Below are 24,377 nucleotides of genomic sequence, written 5' to 3'. Positions count from 1 at the left end.
TCTCCTGTAGAAAGTCTTATTTGTCATAATTATTTTTTTTCGGCTAGAATAAAAGCAGTTATTAATTTTTCAAACACCATTTTAAGGACAAACAAGTGCTTAGACAGATGTATCTTGAAAAATATCAACTACAATAACATTTACTGTCATCATGGCAAAGATAAAATAAATCATTTATTAGAGATAAGTTATTAAAACTATTATGTTTAGAAATGTCCTAAAAAAAATCTTCTCTCTGTTAAACTAAAATTGAGGAAAAAAAATAAACAGGGGGGGCTTATAATTCTGACTTCAACTGTGTATATATATATATATATATATATATATATATATATATATATATATATAAATTGAAGTCTATTGAACATGTGTTGGCGTACTTGATGGAGATTATGTATTTACTGTTTTAGATTGACACTTAATAAGAATTACACCATTGGCTGTCATCTTAACACAATAATCAAGCCTTACCTAATTCCTAAATACAGGAATCAGATTCACATTAAACATCAATGACACAAGCAAATTAAAGGCACTATAAAATATTTCTTAACTTAAGTAGGCACAAAAACATCGGTCCTAAAGTAAGAAAGCCATTTCATGATATACAAAACTAGATTTTTGGTCATAAAAGAGAATTACATAAGTATTAAAAATTGTGACTGCTGAATATTTTCAGTGCAAGTAAGCCTTGGGGCCATATAATGAAGCTGGATTAGCTGGCTAGCCAGTCAAGTTTTGGTTTAGTTTGCACCATTCTTGGGTTTTAGGTGACATGAAATCAGCTCGACTTCAATCCCTCTTTGTTGTTATGGTATTATGGAGCCGCTGAGCTGATCTACCTATATGGTACCTAAAACCCAGAACTGCTGCAAACTAATTTGAAATTTAACTGGCTGACCAGCTTATCTGGCTTCATGGTACTGAACCCTGGTGAATACATAAATGCATTTTAAAGCATTTGAATATTAGTAAACAAACGGCCTAAAAGCAATAGTTCACCCTCAAATTATTATTTGTTTTTCTTTCTTGTGCTAAATACAAAAGACAATATTGTAAACAAGCTGGAAACCTGTAACCATTGACTTCCATAATATTTGTTTTTCCTACTATGGAAGTCAAGGTTTACAGGTTTTCAGATTTCTTTTTCTTTAGTGTTCAATAGAACAAAGAATCTTATGAAGGTTTGAAACCACTTGAGGATGAGTAAATAGTGAGTGAATTCTCTTTTTTTGTGTGTGAACTAACACTTTAAAGCTGAAGTTAGTAATAGATGCTTTCATCTGCAAAGGGTAAAGGCAAAACATCATGATTTTATAAAGTGAAAGGCTGAATAGAAATGTCCATAAAATATGTTTGCTCTTCTAAACCAGCTGTGCTTCAGCTCAACACTGCTGCCAGTCATCAAGTGTCAACAGCTGAAACCTGTTGTCTAAAGCACTGTTTGAAGATGTCATTCCTCTGCTTCTGTTGCCCCTCCCTCTTCCTCTATTGCTCCGCCCTCTCCCCTCATAGCCCCTCCCTCTCTGCTGTGTCTGCCTCTGCCCTCCTCCTCTACTTTTGTTGGCTGATGCTGCAGGACCAGTCAATGCCTCCTGCAGGATGGAGAAGAGCTGCGGAGCTACAGGGTCACCAGCAAGCAGAGACTCCGACTGCTGACCCCCTCTTATGGCAGCTTCCAGACCATGCAGCAGAGAACCGCTGAAAACCCTTTGAAAATAAAATAATATAGATGGATAAAAGGTACAACTATACCAACTATATACTTACATATTTTATATAAATAAATTTTTTATTACACTGAATTAGTTTTTATTGTCATTTTTCCTCTTTCATGTCAGTGTCTTAAAAAATTATATTTAAATAAAAATATATATTTTAAATTTAGTTCTAGAACAACTTAAAGAAAAAAAAGGAACATTTCATTTTTGTGTTGAATTTTTTAATAATTTCATAAAACATATTTGTCATAAATTTTTTAACCTTTATTTAAAACATTTTAAAATTATTATTGTTGCTACACAAAACTATACATAACATAAACAAAAAGTGGATTTTTAGCAATAGCAATTGTGTCTGTTAGGGTTGTTTCATCCACTCTGGGGTGATTTTGAGTTTTAATTTGACCACAACTTTCTCTGTTTTTCAGCAAATGAAAAATGAATGGAATGATTTTTAATGACACATCTTATTTTGACAGATTTTTTTTCTTTGAAAATTTAAAACAATGTGCACAGAGTGTATTGTTGAATTGACTACCCATTCATTATGTTAGTGGTTGTTTTATCACCATTGACTTCCATTATACTGACTTTTTTTTAATCGCAAAGCCTTGACACCTTATAATCATGCATTCTTGATTGTTGCTGGTTTTCCCTGTCAGGATGAGGTAAAATGTTTAATTTTTACTGTTGATCATCAGGTGCAGTGCAAAAAAAAAGCTTAGTTTCTGCCTTCAATATGGACTAAAGTGTTTAAGAGAGTGTGTGAGAGGGACATAATCAAAATAAGCAGCTCAGCTCTCACAACATAGTAAGTGTTTTTGCTCTAATCTGCTGTTTTACTCCAAAAAACTCCATATAAAAGTCAGAAACACTTTTGCACAGGCCTATCTAAAGTGTCAATGCTGTCAACTGATGAAGAACAATAAAAACTACACATTTAACCTCTTCCCAACAGAGAAAACCACCAACAATCAAGAATGTCAGATTGTATAGTCATTGCTTTGCAATCCAAAACTGTCTTTATAATTGATGTCAAAAACAGCCACGAACTTAACAAAAGGGTGGTCAATTTGAACAGTACACAAGGGTTAAAACAATAAATATAAAACACAGCTTAAATATTTTTTCCATACATTAGAATGAGCAAACAATGACTATCATACATTTGAACCATGATTTACAGAAGACACCCACTAAAATGTTGTTGATCATTTACATACTAAAAACCTTGTCTTGAATATTTAGAATAAGAATAATGTAATGACATTTTAAAATATATTTTTAAGGTTTATAGGGCAGGTCAAATATATTAATTATTTAAATAAAAATTAAAAAAAAATCAAATCTTTATATTTTGACACAATCATTCAAAGCACTAGCATTAATTTGGTCAGCAAGAAGTTTAGAAACAAAAAAATGTACATATTCTTTTATATATTACAAGTATAGATCATTATTTTATACATTTTTTTAGACGCTTGCATTCAATATGCATTCATGCATATAAAATCACTTTTGTAAATGGAATTTGAAATACCTTAAAAACTGTAAAGTTCTCTTCAATATTGTACTCTTTTTTTTTAAATGGAAATTTATATATAATTATATATATTATAATGATTTTAACAAAGCACTGATGAGAATTACAAAATATATTTCACTCATCATTAAGTCACCATACCAGGCACACTGAGGTTCAGGTAGCGGAAAACACAATAACTGGTTCAGGAACATCGTCACCCACATACAGGACTGCCATTGGCTGAGCAAATGGGCCACACCCAGATCAAGACCCCTCCTTTGCCCTGGATTGACCCTTAGCTGAGATAATCGCTGACATACAGAAGCTGAAGCTTTGCTGCCAAACAGTGGGTCTGTATGATAGTGACACAAAACAATATGGCTTAGGGCGATTAATAAAATGAAAACATTAAATTGATAAGCAATACGTAATGCTAAATAACTGAAACTTGAATATTTTGTTTCCCAATAGAAAATTAAAGAGAACTTTTTTTTGGGTGCGGATGCATGCATGTTTTCTATAAATTGTTTGATGCAAACATATCTTTGTATGCTTTTTGTGCATGTTTACTTAAATATTTGGCAAAATAGGTTTTAATCTTTATTCATTTATTAACTTTCATTTAATTTTGGTATTTTGTGTTGATTGATGTAATAAATATAATTTCCAAAATTTAGCTTTGAGCAGCAATTATCGGGGCCAAGCAGCCCAGCGGCCACATCATAAACAAGCAAGGCAACAAGCTACAGAGCAACTGGAAAATTCTGCAGCATGGTCTGAGCCAAATTTGCTGGAAATTGGGCAAATGATCTATGGAGAGTTCAAAACTATGGAGATTTTCAAACTAATTCAAGATGGTGGACAGGAAGTCCTGTCAATTAGGAAATAAGTTATATCAATGTTCTCTGTATGACTCAAAGAATCTACAAGACCAGTTTCATGACAATAGACAAAACTATTCAAAAGACATTGGATAAATTTTGTATGATTTTTATTGATAGAATATAATTGTTTATCAATTTTACCCAGAAGGTGGTGCAAACTGATGTAAGTTTAAATCATACACATTAAGTTTGATTTTAATACTTCAAACCTTTGCAGTGATTCAGTCTGTAATATCATCTGGCAGCATTACATCAAGTTTGTGCAAATGCTAAATGACAACAGTTTTGTCTATCAACATAAATTCTATAACTTTTGATCAACATGGTCTCGACTTCAATCACTTTTGTTGTTATGGTATTATGAAGTATTTGTTTTTGTAAGTCAAGGGTTACAGGTTTTTTAGATTTCTTTAAAAAATTTTTTGTGTTCAATAGAACAAATTGCACATACGCTAAATGAGAACAGTTTTGTCTATCAACATGAATTTCATAACTTTTGGTCAACATGGTCTGAAGATGATCCAAGTCAAATTTGGTGAAGATTGGACCAATGGTCTAGTTAAAAAAAAAGGTTTGATTTAAATTAAAATGGAGGACAGTACAGGAAATTTGGCAGATTATAGCATAATTGATATCTGTGTTGTCTGTGTTTGACTTAAGGCTAGATGGCAGAAAGGAAGTTCAGTTAATTAGGGCATAATTGGTATCAATATTCTCAGGACAACCCAATGAATGTATCAAGACAAGTTTCATAACAATAGGCAAAATTAGTTAAAGGTAATTAGCATTTTTAGAAATATCATTATAACATTTGACCAAATAGTGGTGATGTGGCAAAACTTTTTGAGCACCTTCAGGGCACAGTCCCGAAGACACATACTGACTTTTATAACAATTTGTCAATGCGTCCTTAAAATATAGTAATTTTGGCATAATTCAAAATCATCATTCAGACATCTTTTGACTTGGCATGCTCTGCCACATGTAAAGAGAACAATTTAATACATTTTGGACAAAGGGTTGAAAAGTTATAAGCAATGCGCCGAAACGCTGCAGCTCTCTTCAGACCATGGTTGTGATAACACACCAAGTTTGGTGTGAATATGTCAATCCATTACGGAGATAACACCTTGAGTCAATTTTTGCAAGCTCTACATTAAATTTGTTCGCAATGTATTCATAAAAAGGTTAGTCTAATCAACTTGAATTCAATAACTTTTGGTCAGCATTGTCTGTAGATCATTTGATTCAATTTTGGTGAAAATCGGGCAAAAGTTCTAGGTTCAGTTTGTTCAAATAAGTTTTTAAAAAAATTTTAAATAGTGGAAACAAATTATGACGGAAAATGACGGGGTGCATCAGAAGAAAAAATAATTTTGATTGTAGCCCATTCAGTTCAAAAGTTATAATAAACATATAATGATATATAACGATAAACATAAGTGAAACTTTTTTGTAGTGGCGCTAGAGAGTTTGAGTTAGAGAGTCCAAATTTGTTGGCAGACTGTCCTCTATCAGTGTTTTTTTTTATTTGTGCAAATACCTTCTGTGCTTGGCCCCTTATAATTCAATCTTGGCATGGCAAAATAAACCTCAAACCTCAATTGGTACTTTTTAATTACAATTTAACGTATTCATTATATTTCCTCAGTCTCAAATAAAATGTCTGCGATACTAGCTGAGTAAATACAAGAGGAGTGATACCATTAGGATGGGTTCTTCTCCAGCTGAGCTCCCCGTACACAAATCCCAGCAATATTGCTTGGAGTAGTGGCTGAGTGGGCTTTGGTTTGCAGTTATTCATCCAAAAAAACGTCACACACACTGCAAGGCAAAGTTGAGGAGGTAATGGCTGTAAAATGTGTTCCATCACACCCAGTGCTCCCAACAACACCTGCAGCCTCACTTGTGCAGACGCCTAAAATAAAAACCAAAAGACAACCAGTGAAACGAACAGCATATGCAAAGTCTAAAGCACATTTACACTACCTGACAAAAGTCTTGACGTCAATTCCAGTTGTATAAGCAACAAATAATAACTTGACTTCATTTGAAAAAGTGGTTAAAAGATAGATTTTTCTGATGAATCATCACAAATACTGCGGAAGAACTACTGGAACCCAAGATTCTCAAAGAAATCAGTCAAGTTTGATGAAGGAAAAATCATGGTTTAGGGTTTACATTCAGTCTGGGGATGTGCAAGAGATCTGTAGAGTGGATGGCAACATCAACAGCCTGGGGTATCAAGACATTTGTGCTGCCCATTACGTTACAAACCACAGGTAAGGAAAAATTCTTTAGCAGGATAGTGCTCCTTCTTATACTTTAGCCTCCACATCAAAGTTCCTGAAAGCAAAGGTGGTTAAGGTTTGGCCAGGATTGGCCAGCCCAGTCACCAGATATTAACATTATTGAGCTTATCAGGGGTAAGATAAAAGAGGAGTCAATGAATATGAATCCAAAAAATCTTGATGAACTCTGGGAGTCCTGCAAGAACGTTTTCTTTGCCATTCCAGATGACTTTACTAATAAGTTATATGACTCATTGCAGAGATGTATGGATGCAGTCATTTTTTTTTTTTTTTTTTTTTGCATGATTCCTTTCATATAAGCCATTTCTGATACCAAATGATCAACTAGAAGTCAAGTTATTATTTGTTGTTCCCAAAACTTGTATAGGCGACAAGACTTTTGTCAGGTAGTGTGCACGCAGAAACACTTTCTCACCTTGTCAATAGCTTTAAGGTATAGTTGTGGCACAGAGGCAGGTTGGTGAGCCTCCACCGTGTTTTTCTTGAGATTCAGTTCATGTCTATCATACTCATCAACACAAGGAAGGTAAAACAGACCTCCTTTACCCTGAGAATGTTTGGTCATGTCCCCTCGTCCTCTTCCTTTCTGGGTGCTCGTCTGTGGCATCTGACTCTCCTGTTTTGGCTTATCAAGCAGAAGGCTGTAGATGGTCTGTCGAATACTCAGTGAGGTCATGTGACTGCTAGCCAGGTGACTATTTTCCACCTGCGCAACCAGCAGAACCTTCTGGTGAACAAGCACATCCAAGACAAATGAGGACAGTTGTCCTGATGCAATCATCTTTAAAAGCCACTCTGGTTGAGAAACCAGAGCCACTGGGAGCCCCTGGGTATCTGGTAGTGCAGGTTGGGGATTTAAAAAATACTGAGCCAGGCTGCTGTTTTGAGGAAGCTGGTAGTCTTTCAGTCTTGTGGAAAGCTGAGCACGCAAGTTTCCTTTCTGTTGTCCACCTAATATCACCAAAACCATCTCTAGAGCGTCTGCCGGGTTGGCAAACTGAGACAGCCAGAGCAAAAATCCCTCAATTCGAGGACTGGAACTTCGTCCAGACTTCCGACCCGATGGAACTCTTTCAAACTCCACACGACTGAAAAAAATGTCAGTTATTTTACCAGGTGTGTAGTCGTTTCCAGTAATGACAGCAAACAGAGGGAGGAGCTGCTTGTTCATGTGGTTGAAATGCATGCAGAAGCGGTTCACGGTGAAATGACGTGCAGGGATGTAGCGTTCTGCAGACTTACCGCTGACGTTATTCCACTGAAAAAATGAAAATGGTAGGTAGCCTCCTTTCAGGTCAAAAATAAAGAAGTCACTGTCATTGGTCAGAACGGGACATCCCCATTGTTTAGCAAGAGAGGCTATTTCAAAATCAGCTTCAGAAATGCATTGCACCAATGGCACGCCAAGCTCAAAAAGGACCTGTTTGAAGACTTCTCTTGCAAGTAGCGGGAGAATGTAACCATGAGATCCTCTGGAAAGAGAGTGAGCCTCTCGGATCTTGCTTTGGGTTCGTTCCTGCAGTGTCTTGAACTTCTTGTCTGTCTGATCCATTCCGCCATCCACCACCACGAAAGGCTGCACAGCACATTCTGAGAGTGCAGCAAAGAACTGTCGAACCAACACCGCAAACAAGTCGTAGTCTCCACCTCGTGCTTGATCCAATCCCGATTTGAAATACAATTGAAAATACAAACTACACCCATCTATTACAAGGCGGCAGTCTCGTAGTCTCATTTCTGTTAAAAACTGATGATTTCCTTCCACAAAACTTGTAAGTCCGTGAACCCCCATGATGCCACCGTAATGCTGTAAGAAAAAAAGACAAAAATGTCATCAATCATAAGGAATACAAAACAATGCTTGTTTTTGAGGTAAATGTGCTACACCAACAGAAAGGGAAAGTTACATTTACAACATTCCTCATTGAATGCTTCAAGAAAATCCTTACATCAGTAATGTTTTTTTAATTCAGCTAAAATAATAGGTTTTTATTATGTTACTTATTTCTTTTTTATCAAACTATACTTATATTACTGGGGGCAGCACTGTGGCACGGTGGGTAGCACAATCGCCTCACAGCAAAAAGGTTGCTGGTTCAAGATTTATAAAGGGACCAGACGAAGCCGGAAAAAAAATAATAGATTGAATGACTTAAATTACTTGCATTTGTAGTAATTTTATTTACCTTTCATCTATGATAATGTGGTTTCAAATGTTATTTCTCTTACCAAATAGAAAGAAATGTCTCTATGAAAATAGTTTTAATCTCAATTTTTTATACAGAAGAAAGGGTGTTTGCTGATCTACTATATGTTTACTGATTACATGGGATATACTCAGTGATGTAAAGTAACAAATTACAAATACTCAAACTACTGTAATTGAGTAGTTTTTTTCTCAGCAATTGTAATTTACTAAACAGTTTTAAAAATGTGTACTTTTACTTCTCTACTTTCCTTCAACCTGCAGTAACTATTTTTTCTTGTCTATGGGGATAAGAAAACGCTCAACCTAAAATCAACAAAATATCAACGTCTAATGATGTTACAGCTTGACATTGTGAGGATGTTACCACTATGATGTCTATCATATGTTGGATTTTAGCTGCCATACCTGACGAATAATATGGCGTCAGTATTTGACGTCAATATGACATTGGTTTAAGATATTGGTTTGACAATGGATTTTGGTCACTTTCTAACACAAGCTAAAATCAACCAAATGTCAACGTCATTTGATGTTGTTATTTATACATTAAAATATCATTGTCCTTAGATGCTAGCTAGACATTGAATTTTGGTCACCTGACATTACAACCTTCAGTTGAAGTTAGAATTATTAGCCTCGCTAAAAAAGCTGTACAGAAGTGTCTATAGAAATATCAAGTAAAATATTGTTTACTGTCATCATGGCAAAGATAAAATAAATCAGTTACTAGAGATAAGTTATTAAAAATATTATGTTTACAAATGTGTTGGAAAAAAATCTTCTCTCCGTTAAACAGAAATTGGGGAAAAAAATAAACAGGGAAGCTAATAATTTTGACTTCAACTGTAAGTCTAACCCAATATTAGGGTCTTAGAACGTGTGCCTACTGAGTACTTTTGAAAGGTCTACTTTTTGCTCATAATTTGAGTATTATTTACAACAGATACTTTTATACTACTAGGACTACATTTTGAAGAAGAAATTGTACTTTTACTTAAGTATGATTTTTCAGTACTCTTTCCACCACTTGATATACTTCAGTTAGAATTTCAAAGACTTCACTGACTGTCATTTTTTTCTTCATTCCCCACTGTTGCAGAATGCAAACACAACGCTACTAACCTGAATTAAAATAACATAAGTATGGCAAAGATGGATAAGAAGAGTGGACAAATCATTAAAATGTGCATAAAGTAAATAAATGTACAATTTACATTGTAAGACTATATTGTACTTTAGACCAATTCACATTGTAAGGCAAAGACACGTTGACACACAGATAGATGTACATGCATTTCACTGCAATTTACTAAAAAGTTTATACTTTAAAACAATATATATCTTTCCAAATAGCATGTTTACTAAAATGTATTTTAAATAGCTATTTTTTCCGACATGTACAAATTTTATACATTGCTGCAATCCATTTTATAAAACAAGCACCAGTGCAACATTCACAGTTTCTTCTCTATTTAAAAAATATTAACAGCGTTTAGACAAATATCTCTTACTTGTTTATTCACCAGTGTGCAGATATCTTATAGCACACCGTGCTTCCTGTACTCTGAGTCTGCCTCGCGTGTTTTTGGGTGTGACGGGTTTTTTCCAGCCCATCAGCGCCATCTATGAAAACCGCCGCCAGCGACGAATACAAACAACTGAAAGAAAGATGGCACTGTCGTCCCGCTGTGCAGTGTCAAAACAATTTCGATTAAAGGGATAGTTCACCCCCCAAAAAATATTCTGTCATCATTTACTCAATCCCTTACCTGATATTTTAAATGTGAGATTCTTTCTTTTGTTAAAAACAAAAGATTATATTTTTTGAGCAAGCTGGAAACCTGCAACCATCGACTTTCATAGTATTTTTTTTTCTTAAAATAGAAGCAGAGATGGCAAAAGAACACACATCCTTTACTTAAAGTACTCACGTTTAAAACGACTCTGTTAAAAGTAGAAGTAGGCTACTGACAAGTAAAGAAGTACGACCTCAAAAATGTACAAAAGTAAACTAAATTGGAAGTGTATAAGTGTGTGTGTGTGTGTGTGTGTGTGTGTGTGTGTGTGTGTGTGTGTGTGTGTGTGTGTGTAAATGTGAGTGTGTATGGGAGTTTATCAGTACTGGGTTGCAGCTGGAAGGGTATCCACTGTGAATAATATATGCTGGAATAATTGGCGGTTCATTCTGCTGTGGCGACCTCTGATAAATCAGGGACAAAGCTAAAGGATATGAGTGAGAATAGGGAGGAACTAGTCCACACATCCTATTGATACATATAAAATAACTGACTCCAATTTTATGTTTGTTGCCAAATTTATGAATGTAGCCAAGCAGCATCAAACTCTGCAAAATAGCCTAACAACATTGCTTAAAAACGCGGCCCTTGTATGATCTCCCTAACGCAAACTTCCTGCATTTAGAATTTAGTTTTCTGCTGTTAGATCAAAAGCATCAGCTGCCATTCACGTTGATACACAAAAAATAATTCTGTAGACCTGTACTATGTTTATAAATGTCTTACATTTTACACTGAATTCTGTCTAAAATATATAGAATTTTTTTTTCTTTTGCTAAAATAAATGATCAAATTTGACTGCAAACTTTTTTTTTTTTTTGCATTAGGCTAAAGCTGCTTATTTCTTCAAAGAGCAGCTCTAATATACACCCAGAAATAAAGGAAATAAACCGCAACGAGTAAATTTTTTCTAAAGTGTTTGATTGTTTAATTAATAAATGTACAAATCTTTACAAAAAACCACAAGGACAAAAGGTTTAAGCATTCCAGAACTGGATTGTGTCTCTCTTGTTTACCTGTGATCCGATCGAGCAAAAGGTGTCTAGACCCACACAGAATCTGCGCGCGCAGAATTCCGCAGATTTTCTGCAGAATTCCCCAGATTTCTAGGCCATTATTTATTCTGTTTATTTACTTGAGTAAATCTAGGTTCATTCAGTTTTTAAATTAACTACAGTAATATTATTGACTAATATGTAAATGTTCATCTGATTTATGTACAATGCAGTTTGTAAAATAATATTTTCTGTCTTTTAGTAGAGATATTATATGAAACTTACTTTGTTTACTAAATAAAGTGACTGTAATTGAATTTGCATTTTAAACATTAAAATATATTATTTTAATATATTATTACAATATTTTAATATATTATTACAGTTAAAATGTATTATTTTTTATTTCACATATTAATGTTTTAGGTTTGATACTCCCAAAATAATTCCGCAGAAATTCACAGATTTTTACTAAAATTCTCCGCAGAAATAGCAAAAAATGTCCGCGGATTCCGTCTGGCCCTACTTTTTATTCTGTAAACAGGGCAGCATCAATCATGTTAAATTCGCCAACTTTCTCTCTCACATCTGCGTAGTTATTGAGCTTTTCTCATAATAATCTTCATAAACTAGCCCACATACGGTGCGTGATAGCTGTGCACTGTAGCACGCAGACGCACAATGCTTGCATCAAAAAGGCGCTCATATTATTGCGCAATGATAGGAAATAATATAGATCGCGCCACCAAACACATGAAAACGAAAGTAACGACAGTGGTTATACAAATATAAGGAGTAGAAAGTACAGATATTTGTGTAAAAATGTAAAAAGTAAAAGTAAAAAGTTGTCAAAAAATAAGTAGTGGAGTAAAGTACTGATACCAGAAAAATGTACTTGAGTACAGTAACAAAATATTTGAACTTCGCATGTAATTCGTTGAACTATGCAAATTTTTTTTACATCAACTTAATCTCAAAACTTTGCCCTGCAAAACACTTGAGACATATATAAGCAACAAGCAAATCTCATTTGTGTTTATTCCTTTTATTACGTCTTTGCATTGACAGCATTATGTGCGCTTGAATAGAACTTCCATTAATTCATCTTCTCATGTTTTGTTTTCCTACAAAATATTGTATTCACCAACACAACCCCCTAATGCAGCAGTATAGTAGACCTGTCTAAATCATACACTCTCTGATCAACACAAGAACTATCGCCCTTTCTTTAACACAATACACAAAGCATATGAATAAAAAAAATCAAAAGCATACTTCTTGTGTTGAATTACGAAAAGACAAAGGAATTATCCAGAGCGCATGTACAGTAACAGACTTTAAATGCTATGATTCTTCGGCAGTATGAATACATCTCCACAGAATAAATACGACATACAAATAAGATAACCAAAGAAAATGTTCGGGTAATATGTAATGCCTTTAAATGCAGATCAATAACCGAGACCTTTCAAATCATGTTCACCTAATGTTGGTGTCACATATGTGAAATAACAATGATTTATCTAATGTAAAATGACTGACAGACATGGTTAAGAAAAGGCTTTAGACAGGTCCAAAAAAAAGAGAATAAAGAACAGAAAAACATACACTATCTGTTGGTTTTACCAGTAGTGTGTTCAATTAAACAGTAGCTGTATCGGGGGGCAGGCTGGCGAAGAAGAGCGAAACACTGTATGAGGAAGAACCAGAGATGCTCAATGTGGAAAACAGGGCTGCTGTTGAGTTATGAGTGAGGGTTCGAGGGAACATTATAAATAATAGGCTCTGTGGTTTCATGTAAGGCTCCAGAGGGTTCAAGGAAAGGGCACAGAATGTAAGGACACAAGGTGCTCGTGGTTAGATAAATAGAAGGACAAGGTCAATAGGATTGGGAGATGTGTTTTTTTTTTTTAATATAGCAGAGCAAAATGATGGGCTATGATAACGGAGAGGATGAGTATAAAGAAAGGGGAAGTGTGGGAGAATCCTGAGCTGTAGAGAGTGTGGTCTGGGTGGCTGGTTTGCAGGATAGTGTGTGAGAGGTGGTTTGATCGGTGCCTGAGTGCTGCTGAGGGGTCCTCGGGGAGAGCTCCAGGCTGCCCACTGAGATACCAGAATCCGTGCTTTGGCTGCGGCCGCTGGCGGTGCACGGGTCCTCGTCAGGCTCCGCCTCTTCCTCCTCCTGCAGCCACTGAAGTTCTGACTCCTCCAAGGGAAACGACCGGCGTTCCCATGGCAGCACAGCCTGCAAGCACGCGATGATTTATTGAGGTTATTAAACACTCCTTTTATTTACGCATTCATATTCTCTTCTAATGTAAAGATTAAGCATATCCATCTTTCAAGATTCACCAATAATCTCCAAAAGCACCAGGAAATGTAATGTTAGATGAAGAAATAAAAACTGCAGACGTTTTTATTATTATTATTATAACTACAGGATGTTCTTCCAACTAAATAATTGCCATGGTTACAGCAGTAATGAAGTTGAACAGAACATTAAGTCCTCCTGCGCACACGCACGCACGCACACACACGCACACGCACACACACACACACACACACCTGCTGTTCATCCTCAGCCTGGCTGAAGGGATCCTCTGCTCCAGTACAGAAGGGGCTGCATGGCGAGACGTCTCCTTCTGCAAAATGCCTGGAATCTGGAGAGCCAGGTGTCTGGTCCAATCCCCTGGAGCTCTTCCCATCTCCTTGGTAGGAGGAAGACGATCTGAGGGACAAAGGCAAGCAAATTAAAATTTCAACCAGTATCCAAAGCGCCCTGCTGTTCAATGTGCTATGCTTCATTTAAACTAAAGGCTGCCCACTGTTTTATGGGTACCTATTAATTAAGAGAGTGTGTGAGATATCTGGCTCCCGCATCAATCCATCCTTTATAAAACTTTTATTTTAACCTATATTCTTAATGTTGAGAAGAAAAGTTCATTGTTTTTTTTTTATTAGTCAGCTACAAAACACTCATATGACATTCTGACATATTCTGTGCGAAAATAATTTCCATTATGTGTTGCCTCTAAAGTTGTGCAGCATGCCATACCATATTATTTTTGCTATACGGAAAGCAAACCTTTTAAAAAAAAAAGCTTAATCTCACAAAACCACTCAGAATGCAGACAGAAACATATAGGGCCCTATCATACACCCGCCGCAATAAGGCGCAACATTGTTTAGTGAGATTTGCTGCTATTTTCAGATCAGCGCAACCCAAATTTTCACGTTTTACACAATGTTTAAATAGCAAATCCATTTGGTCTAAAAAAGGGTGTGTTCAGGCGCATTGTTGGCACGTTGCTATTGTGAGGAACTAAAATGGACTGCAACACTGATCAACTGAAAGCTGGTGTAAAGTCCATCACAGACAGTGTTAGTTATGTGCCAATGCAGGTCCAAAATGTGTACACATTTCTTAATACACACAGGATGTACAGCAACACACAAATACCTTTACATCTGAAAAAATTAAAGGATTAAAAAAATTTACAAATATTTGTATTATTAGTAGTAGACATCTTGTGCTGCGAATTGGGCATTTTGTGCGTTTGATGCGCTTCAGACAGCAAAAGAAAGTCGAGCAAAAGGAGCAATGGAACAGACAGGAGATGAGATTGGTTCAAGGGTGACGGCCGCTAGACATGACCTAATTGAAGGACATTATTTGAGCTTTACATGTATAGCTGGTATTATGGTGAGCATTAAATCGATAAATGATTTTGTTCAACTCTTCCCCTGCACTTAACAAGAGAAATTGCTTTCTTGTCATTGAAGAGTTTTACGGCAATGCGTGTTTTAGGTGTATTACGGTAGGGGAAGCCCTAACACATGTAATATGTGTGATATGAAGTCAGTTGCTCCAGGGAGTGAAATCTAAAAGAAAGTAAGATCATGGATAAAAAAATATGAGTAATACTGTTTTAGATCTTGTCTTGACAACAGATTAAAATGTTAATAATAATATATATATTTGTTTGTTTGTTTGTTTTGTAAACGCAAAATTGTCTTCTAATTTCTGGGAATTACCACAACAAAATTTTAATTTTTATCATAAAAATTGTAAAAATCATTTTTAATGAGAAAAAAAAACATTCGTGAAAAACTAGGGGGTCTGTTTTATGAATGCTACTTAATTGTTTAACTTGATCAATATTATGCATAATTGTAGTAATCAATCGGTAATTTGTATTTAATATGCATTCATTTTTCAAATATTCTTATTTTATTTCAGTTTTTATTGCGAAATTTCTTTGCTTTTATATCCCATTAAATTTTTTGGTTATAAAAAAACTCTGAGAAACTTTCATTACAAAAAAACTGCTATGACAATTTCTACACCTAAGCTTTTTTTATTTTTTACATTTTTAGATAAATAACAATTCGAAATGAGCCCTGTTGTAACAAAACATTCCAAAAGAGACACATAGGAAACATTCTCCTTCACATGCGATCTTTAATAGGCAAATGACTCCTACCTGCCCCGGCGCCGTCTGCGAGCCCAGCTCCCCCACCGGCTCCTCTCTCTGCTCTCACACACTGCATGGCGGCTCAGAAACACAGTGTCAGAGAGATCCTCCACCTAGACAAATATTGTGAAAGATATAGTGATGCAGACGTCATTTTAAATGTTCAAGAAAATGGTGAGAAACGAGGCATACATACCTCCTCCTCCTCCTCCTCACCGTCCAGTCCTACCCCATTGGGCTGGTGTTGTGTATTATTGTAATTCAATGATTGGGCATATAGGCCCACCTGATTCTTGGAGACCCCAGTGAGAGAGTCCAGCTCTCTCCAGCTACAACACAAGACACAGAGTAACACATTACACTAGGCATGGAATGATAACCCATTTCAAGGTTTACAGTGGTTTATTTAAGTCAAGGTTTTAAAACCGTCATCGTTTTCTGTTATATCGTTCCTTCAGTATATGTAAGGTTTATTTGTTTTTTTTAATATGTTGTCAAGAAATCTGTGTTTTTTAAAATAATGAAAACAGCAGAGGGCAGTGATTTATTTCAATTATTTACTCTGACATGTTTACCGTTTTAAAATTCCACAAACCTGTCCTAAAAAAAACATATTGTGTTCAAAGTCTGCATAAACGTGATAAAAAGAAAAACAATGCATGTTCCAATTTATTTCAGCATCTCGTATAACACTCAAATCTATTCGGTTTCAATTTATATGTTCATCTATGTAAAATTGGTTTAGATAATGCTTACACCGCACTAATAATGTGGGAGTATGTGACTGGCCAAGAACAGAAAAGAAGTAAATACAACTAACTAACCAATGTTCAAGTCTGCAGATTTCTGTTTTCCATGACTTTTCCAAAACTTTGAGGGTTTTTCTGTTTTTCCAAAACTTTTCCAGGCCTGGAAAATGTCATGTCAAAATTCCATGAACTCTTCAGGATTTCCATGACTTTTCCATGACCGTATGAACCCTGTATACTGTCAGTAACTTACACTGGCCCATGTCTATATTACACACAATTAACAATACTGCTAAAATGTATTAGCCTGTATTTTAAGACAATCAGCATCTAAATAAGCTTTTTAACAGACAAGACAGCTCCTCATCAACACCCTAAGTCTACTAACATCCACATAAAAAAATGAAGTAAAAATTAGGTTTTACTAATACGTTACTATTACTTGTATACTGCTTATTACTACTCCTATTACACTAAACTGAACAGTTCTGGTTAAAGAATGAATCATTTTAAATATTATTAGTCCAAAGACATGTGCTATAGATCCATTGAATAAGCTAAATTGGCCATGGTGTATGTGTGGGTGTGAACGCAAGAGTGTATGGGTTTTTCCCAGTGCTGGGTTGCGGCTGGAAGGGCATCCGCTGCATAAAATATATGCTGGTTAAGTTGGCAGTTCATTCCGCTGTGGCGACCCCTGATTAAAAAGGGATTAAGCCGAAAAGAAAATGAATGAATATCATACCTGCTACTATCTTGAGAAGTACATTGTGCTGTACATTAATGATATATTTCTCAGTCGACACTATAGCCTAGTGGTTAGCGCGCTGACATATGGTGCAGTAGCACTTCAGGCTGTCCTGAGTTCGAAACACGGCTCAAGGACATTTCCAGTCCCTACCCCCTCTCTCTCTCCCACTTCACTTCCTGTCTGAAATACTGTCCTATCCACTTAATAAAGGCAAAAAGGCCACAAATAAATCTTTAAAAAAACAATATAAAAATTTATAAAAAACTTTATAAAAAGTAATATATTTCTGTCACAATATCTTCCAAATGGGCAGCCATGAAAACGGTGCAAGGACCCTTGTTTTTTTTTTTAAATACATTTTTGCCTTTATTTGACAGGTCAGTATTTTGTGACAGAAAGTGAATTTGGAGAGACACAGAGAGAGAGAGAGAGATAGAAAGAAAGCTGACCAACATTAAGAGCCCCGGTCAGAAAAGGCTGCTGAGACGGTATTGTCTGAGTGGACACCGTCTGAGTGTGGAGACAGGCAGACACAAGCGCAGCTGGAGGAGCCCAGAGCTCAGAGTTCTGTCCACACTGCTATGCTGGAGATGTGGAGGATAAGCTACAGTTCCTTACAGTGATGCTGATGTCACACAGATATCTCTATTATCTCTAGATAATTCTAACCCAATTCCAGCAAGCCACTAGTACGGATAAATTCTGTTATATTTTGGGAGAAAATGAAAAGTGTCTCCATCTAGAAGCACAGTATGTGTCCTCATGCCACCTCATAGGAGAAAAAGGCAGATCCCCCTTACCCCTTACTAAAGCTCACCGTCCTTATAAATCATGGGTCGCCACAGCGGAATTAACAGTCAACTTATCAGCATATGCTTTACCCAGCTGATGTTCTTTCAGCTGCAACCCAACACTGGGAAACATTCATACACTCTCATTCACACACATACAGTACACTACAGACAATTTAGCTTACCCAATTCACCTATAGAACATGTCTTTGAACTTGTGGAGGAAACCAGAGCACCCAGAAACCCACACGAACAAGGGGAGAACATGCAAACTCCACACAGAAATGCCAACTGACCCAGCCGAGGCTCTAACCAGCAACCTTCTTAATGTGAGGCGATAAAATTAATGACAGCTTAGAAAATGAAAGCAAAACCAAATCCTTGACATTTTAGTAGGTTTAAAAACCCTGACTGGGTGCAAAAAGGAGTGGGTCTCATACACACAGAACAAGCACATGTAACAGGTAAAGGAGAGAGGATTTTCCACTACTTAATTGCTCGCGGATGTTTGTTTATATTAGGCAGGTACAAAAACAAGAATTGTAAAATGATCATGATAATAGTATAAAAATTGTCACTAAATATACTAATAAATAAGCAGTTGTTATTATACCTGAGCGGCCCGCCCAAGTAAAGCCTATGTGTGGGGAAGTACCGTATTGTGATGAAAAACACTGAAAACACTACAAGCATCACACACACATTTGAGTGTACGTAAAACAAAACTATGCCATTTATTCCCACAGACAGCCAGAACAACCTTATTATGGATTAATATTTAAACAGCTAGCTCATAATACACAGGCTAGCGTCTGAGATTCTCAATCACGGAAATCCTATAGGTATCCTTCTCTAAAGATACCAGTAACTTTACTGTAACTCTTTAAGATTCCATATTATCGAATGCAAGTTGACTATATGCTTACGTCGCCAGACTGTCTACAATTTGGAATGTACAAGTACTACTATATAAAACACAGGACACAAGGAAACAGTGGATACTTGGCACTGCGCTTGAATAATTGATGGAAAAATTACCTGAAACCAAAGCCACTTTGCACAATGGCTATCTGACAGCATGACCACAGGAAGTCTAGCTCATCGAAAGCTGAATGTTCATTACTGTTTGCAATTTGAATGAAATACTTATTTGTCTCTGTGGCTTTGGAGATCTGACTGAATTGTTTGTACCTTGGAGTGATAATTTCCTTGTATTGCAATCTCTGTACTCGTGCTCCTAGTCCAGCCAGGCCTAAAGGCATCACCAGGTTGTCGATGTCAAACGAGCTTTCAACTCTCCTTCTTCTTAAAGGCTGAAAAACAAGGGAACAATTATATGAAGCCATCCAGGACAGAAAAAAATGTGACTTCTTGTTTTAATTTCAAAAAGATTTACCTGAGCAGGTGTGTCTGTTGCTGGGGGTGCTGCCGGCAGAATTGGCAAATCTGAAGTTCTTGAATGAAGATAATTTGGAATAATCATGCTTCTCTGGCTTCTGCACCCTGAACCACCTACAAAAGCAGTTTGTTAACTTGTTTATAAAACTAAAAGTTTTCTAAATTATTTTTAAAGAATCATTTAAGTTGCGTATTTTTAATAAAAAGACACAGCAAAACAATACTATTGTGAAATATTAGTGCAACCGAAAATCATAACTTTCTGTTTTAAATACAAGTATAAGTGATTTCTGTGACGACTAAATTTATCTTGCAATCCACCAGCATCCTTCAATCATTTAACATTCTGATGCTTAAGAATCTTTTGTTCATTTTATGTTGTAAATGGTTTTGCAGCCTAATATTTCTTGGAGACACGCTAATTATTTATTGGTGCAATAAAATTTGAATCTTACCAACCCTAAACCTTTAAGTGTAATGTATACATTGTTAGTATGTAGGGATTAGTATCGTTAAGGCCTTATAGGTATTACTACTTTTATCTATACCACTTATCGGTTCAGTACTTTAACAGTTCACTCACTGGTACTTTTTGTAGTGTTTTTTCTATGAAAAAAATAACAAATTGAACAGAATTAACAACACAATATTTTATTATTTAAAATGTAAAATAAAACAAAAACAATAATTGTAAAACAAATAAATTAGATTTTTCCTGTAAAAAAATTTACTTCTGGAGAAAAATCAACATGTTTGCCTTTCTTGACAGAAGACATTTCTTGGACAGAGGATCTTTCTTGGTTTATTTGTCTCCCTGCAGTTGAAAACACCCTCTTTGAATTGCAAAAAGCAGTTGAATTATGAAATAAGATTTTTTATTAACACATTCACATAAATGAGTTAACAGTGTTTTGGGAGGTAACAATGTAAAAAATAAATATATAAATAATTTTTCATAATTTCTTAATAAAGCATAGTTTATTTAAATTTATTTATTTAAGGCTATATTTGTAAATACAGCAATGTTAAAGCATTTTTAATGTTTACCATTTATTTAAGCTACAGCAAAAATAATGTGGACACAGGAATGTATGCGTTTATTAAACCATTAATGTTATCCCAATATAGAGAGGCCTTATATAATTGACTGCTAGTAAAATGATGTGAATGATGTACCTTTAGCTAGGCAGTCGAAACGTTTTCATTTCTGTCTTTCTGCAGTTAACGCACTTTTGAAAGATGCTCAGCCAGATTGCTTGCGTTTTTGCTTATACAAAAAAACAACTTGTTGCACCGAGCATTGTTGGTGTCCACTCAGGAAATACAACCTTTGTGGTTCTCTCCGCCACTTTGCAAGCTTATGAGTTCTGTGTGCGAGTTTGTGTCTCAAGCCATGTATGTGTGCTTAGTACCGAAGCTCCGCAGAGTGCTCTCGCACAGCCTAGAACTGTAAAGGCTTTTATACTTGACGCACTTGTAGTTGTACTATTGGGTGAAAACACAAGCATTTCTCATGTGGGATTGCCAACTGTGTAGACGAATATCAAATAATGCAAATTAGAAAAGGTTGGTCACTTAAATTATACTACTGTATGTTTATTCAGCAATAACTCTCCATTACTGATAGCAGAATTGTTAACATCAGAGCTTATCGATACTTCTGAATTTTATAATTTAGCACCGATACCCATAAAGTACAGAGTTTCTGTACCCAACCCTATTTGTTTGTGTGTTTATTGTAGTGTAATAATATATTTCACCCACCAGATGTGTTAAATAAAGGAGGCAGTGCATTGGGGGGACGGGGACAAACTAGTCTCCTCCTCACTCTTCCAACTCGTCCCTGGCCCCGCCTCCCCAGCCAAGAGGACGCCGATGACAGGTCTGTCCACTGCAGTGAATTATGAGAATGATGCCCGGCCAGCGGGTGGTTCCCACAGTGCAATGAAATAGGTGAATCTGCAATATGAGAAGTTCAAAACATGAGGTGAAAAAGTAAATGCTCTGATATCGATAGATTTACCATGCTTATTTCACACACATACACAGATCCCAAAGTGTAAGTAGGCTTTAAAGGGGTGGTCCAGAATGTAATTTTATGGCTTGGTTGTGTTAATAAGATGCAAAGCAATGTGTGCTCATGTTTCACTTAAAGGAATTAGTGTTATTTTTTCATAAATCTTACTTTGATTATACACAGCTACTCAGCTAACATGAAAACGACTGTCATATTTCCTAGTTCCTCTGAAAGGCCTGAGCTCAATTGACTCTGATTGATCATCATCATAATGTGCTGTGATTCGCTGATTGGCTTGATGTCACGCAAGGACAAGCACGAGTGTTTTGTGTAAACAGTCAGTCAGTCAACAAGTTTCTGTAACGAGTGAAAATTGGATGCGGCTCCATTGTGTGTGTGGGACCGATGTTTATTGTTCTTTTTCTCTCTTGCTCGGATTAAGTTATTTTCTGTGGTGAAGATGGTGACAGAATAAAAGCACAAGATGTGGGATGAGACCTGTGTGAGCCTGGATTGATTTGTTTTTGCTGTTACACTCTAGTTGGGAGAGCATTGCTGTATTTTTTTTTAATCAACGCGTTACAGGATGTCTTTTTACGCATATCCGGATAATGCCTGTGTAAGTACCATGAATCATCACATATCTTTTGCGACTTCACTTCATTGTCTGAGATGTAAAACGCATGGAAAAGCTGCCGATAGAGAGAAACACTGCCGTCTCACACAGAGAGATGCACGTGCTGGCCAAGAGTGTGTTTATGTGTGTGTGTGTGTGTGTGTGTATATGTGTGTGTGAGTGTTTACAGCTGTTTGATTAATATGGATTTGTAACTAAATTGTTAGCGGTGAACATAATTTCCCATTGTTTACATCTTTATTACAACATACCGTTAAGGCTAGCCACTGTACATGTCATGATCAATTTTAACAAATAAAAACACAGGTTGTGGCTCAGAATTCACAGCTTCTCCTTGCTTCATCTTTGAGGAGATTTTAGACGAATCCAGCACTGAACTGGGAGAGATTCTGGAAGCTGCGTTTTGTCAAATCATGCTTGCTATGTATTTTATAATTGTTTGAAAAATAATTAATATTGAACTGTAAGTACTTCTGTTTGGGTCGTGTCCTTTGGAAGCCCAACAACAGAAACAGAGAAGCTCTGTGAAAACAGCAGGATGGCATTTCTTTCTCTGCAGTAATGTTACAGCGCCTGTGGCCACGGCCTTTACCTGCGCAGTGTGGGGTGCGCAATATGAACTTTTGTGATCTCACAGGGGGCGGAAGTATTTTTTGTAGTCCCCAAAATTCGTTCATTGTAGGCTTTGCTAAGCTAACTCGGTAAAAATCAAGGTCTCCCTTTGCATTGAACTTTGATCATTTAACATTCAGAGATGCTGTTTATCTTCACACAGCTACATTACACATCAACTAAAGTTTAAAATATGATATCATAGTGGACCACCCCTTTAAGTCCCCAGAACCAAAAGCTGCCACTATTATTTTTTTCATATTGTTACAGTTCCAAGCGAAATGGAATATTAAATGACAAAACAGTGGGCATGGCTTGTTTTTCTTTCTACTGCGAGCTGAATGGATTTAGTAAAGTAGGCATTTCAGAAAGTTCTGGAAATGAGATTTAGAAGAATTGTTACAACCTAACAGACACCTCCTGCTCACCATTTCTATGTTGTCAAAACTGACAGTTGGAGCAGCATGATTAAATATGTTAGCCACGACCATTTGCTAAGATATACAAATTCTAACAATGTAACTTAAAGAAAAAAACAGGAAGTGCATTTTTAGATTTCAATTAAAGATTAGAAGGGCAAACATTTTTTTTCTTAATGACATACACAGATATATTGTTCTACACAAAACTAGCAATGTGAGCTAACAAAACCATATGGTTAGTTCTGATGTCTTGGGGACTTTAAGCAACACTTTCAAAAATATGCATGACATTTCTTTTAATAATACAAATAATAATTTTTTGGAAGCAAATTTAAGGTCAAAATTATTAGCCCCTTTAAGCTATATATTTTTTCTCAATAGTCCACACACACACACACACACACACACACACACAATACACAATACACAATACACAATACACAATACACAATACACAATACACACACACACACACACACAAATTATTAAAAAGTCAGAAAAAAAAAACTGCCAAGAACTCACACAATAGATGTCTGTACCTATAAATGTCTGCAAACTGAATTTGCAAAATCTATAATATCTCGAGGTTTTGTAACTTATTATTATTTGTATTTAGCCTTTACAAACACATATAAACATTTAATTAATATATATCGATAGATAGATAGATTAGCTTGACCAATGTGATGGACAGAAACTTATCTTGTTTTTTTGTATATGCTGAATATTTAACAAATCAAAATAATACCAAATTCCACATCGTTGAAAAAAAACTGAATATATATATATATATATATATATATATATATATATATATATATATATATATATATATATATATATATATATATATATATATATATATATATATATATATATATAATTCATTCATTTATTGATTTTTTTCAGCTCAGTCTCTTTATTAATCTGGGGTAGCCACAGCGGAATAAACCGCCAACTTATCCAGCAAGTTTTACGCCCTTCCAGCTGCAACCCATCCCTGGGAAACATCCAAACACACTCATTTACACACTACGGACAATTTAACCTACCCAATTCACCTATGCCACATGTCTTTGGACT

The 24,377-nt window shown here is 35.8% G+C and overlaps 2 protein-coding genes and 1 long non-coding RNA gene across 11 annotated transcripts in view; 1 reads left to right on the top strand and 2 right to left on the bottom strand.

Moving 5' to 3' along the window:
- Positions 1-152: 152 nt before the first annotated feature.
- On the bottom strand, positions 153-10,247 carry aste1b (asteroid structure-specific endonuclease 1b). Of its 4 annotated transcripts, XR_015945348.1 has the most exons (6): positions 10,163-10,247; positions 6,858-8,249; positions 5,835-6,048; positions 3,406-3,598; positions 433-1,710; positions 153-379 (listed from the first exon to the last, which is right to left on the bottom strand). XR_015945348.1 is itself a non-coding variant. In XM_087295603.2 (5 exons), exons 2-5 carry the CDS (start codon positions 8,232-8,234, stop codon positions 1,386-1,388), a joined length of 2,109 nt encoding a protein of 702 aa, XP_087151729.2. In that variant the 5' UTR covers positions 8,235-8,249; positions 10,163-10,247; the 3' UTR covers positions 153-1,385. The 4 variants fall into 4 exon arrangements, 2 of the variants coding, with proteins under 2 accessions (XP_087151729.2, XP_087151730.2); XR_015945349.1 differs by lacking the exon at positions 3,406-3,598; XM_087295603.2 differs by having other exon boundaries at positions 153-1,710.
- LOC148679792 (uncharacterized) lies at positions 6,722-9,866 on the top strand. The gene is made up of 2 exons (XR_015945352.1): positions 6,722-8,701; positions 8,845-9,866. It is a non-coding gene; the product is annotated as an uncharacterized LOC148679792 (long non-coding RNA).
- Positions 10,248-12,471: 2,224 nt separating the features above from the next.
- The window catches only part of LOC100333241 (KAT8 regulatory NSL complex subunit 1), a 17,328-nt gene continuing 5,422 nt past the window's right edge, over positions 12,472-24,377 (bottom strand). For 2 of the 6 annotated variants that reach the window (XR_015945344.1, XR_015945345.1), the window contains exons 6-12: positions 21,371-21,565; positions 19,605-19,720; positions 19,400-19,521; positions 16,110-16,246; positions 15,927-16,030; positions 14,008-14,170; positions 12,472-13,687 (exon numbers count right to left, since the gene is read on the bottom strand). Coding sequence is in view for 2 of the 6 variants with exons in the window: in XM_087295597.2 (XP_087151723.2) it covers positions 13,379-13,687; positions 14,008-14,170; positions 15,927-16,030; positions 16,114-16,246; positions 19,400-19,521; positions 19,605-19,720; positions 21,371-21,565 (1,142 nt within the window). In the remaining 4 variants the exon portion in view is untranslated. Of the gene's footprint in view, positions 13,688-14,007; positions 14,171-14,401; positions 15,467-15,926; positions 16,031-16,109; positions 16,247-19,399; positions 19,522-19,604; positions 19,721-21,293; positions 21,611-24,377 lie in introns of those variants that run through there. The other 4 variants (XM_087295597.2, XM_087295599.2, XR_015945347.1 and 1 more) reach the window with 3 other exon arrangements.

The sequence above is a fragment of the Danio rerio genome, chromosome 19, assembly GCF_052040795.2.
Source record: "Danio rerio strain M-AB ecotype USA chromosome 19, GRCz13ab, whole genome shotgun sequence".
Taxonomy (NCBI): domain Eukaryota; kingdom Metazoa; phylum Chordata; class Actinopteri; order Cypriniformes; family Danionidae; genus Danio; species Danio rerio.
Note: the sequence above shows the minus strand (reverse complement) of the source record. Positions and strands in the feature narration are given on the sequence as shown.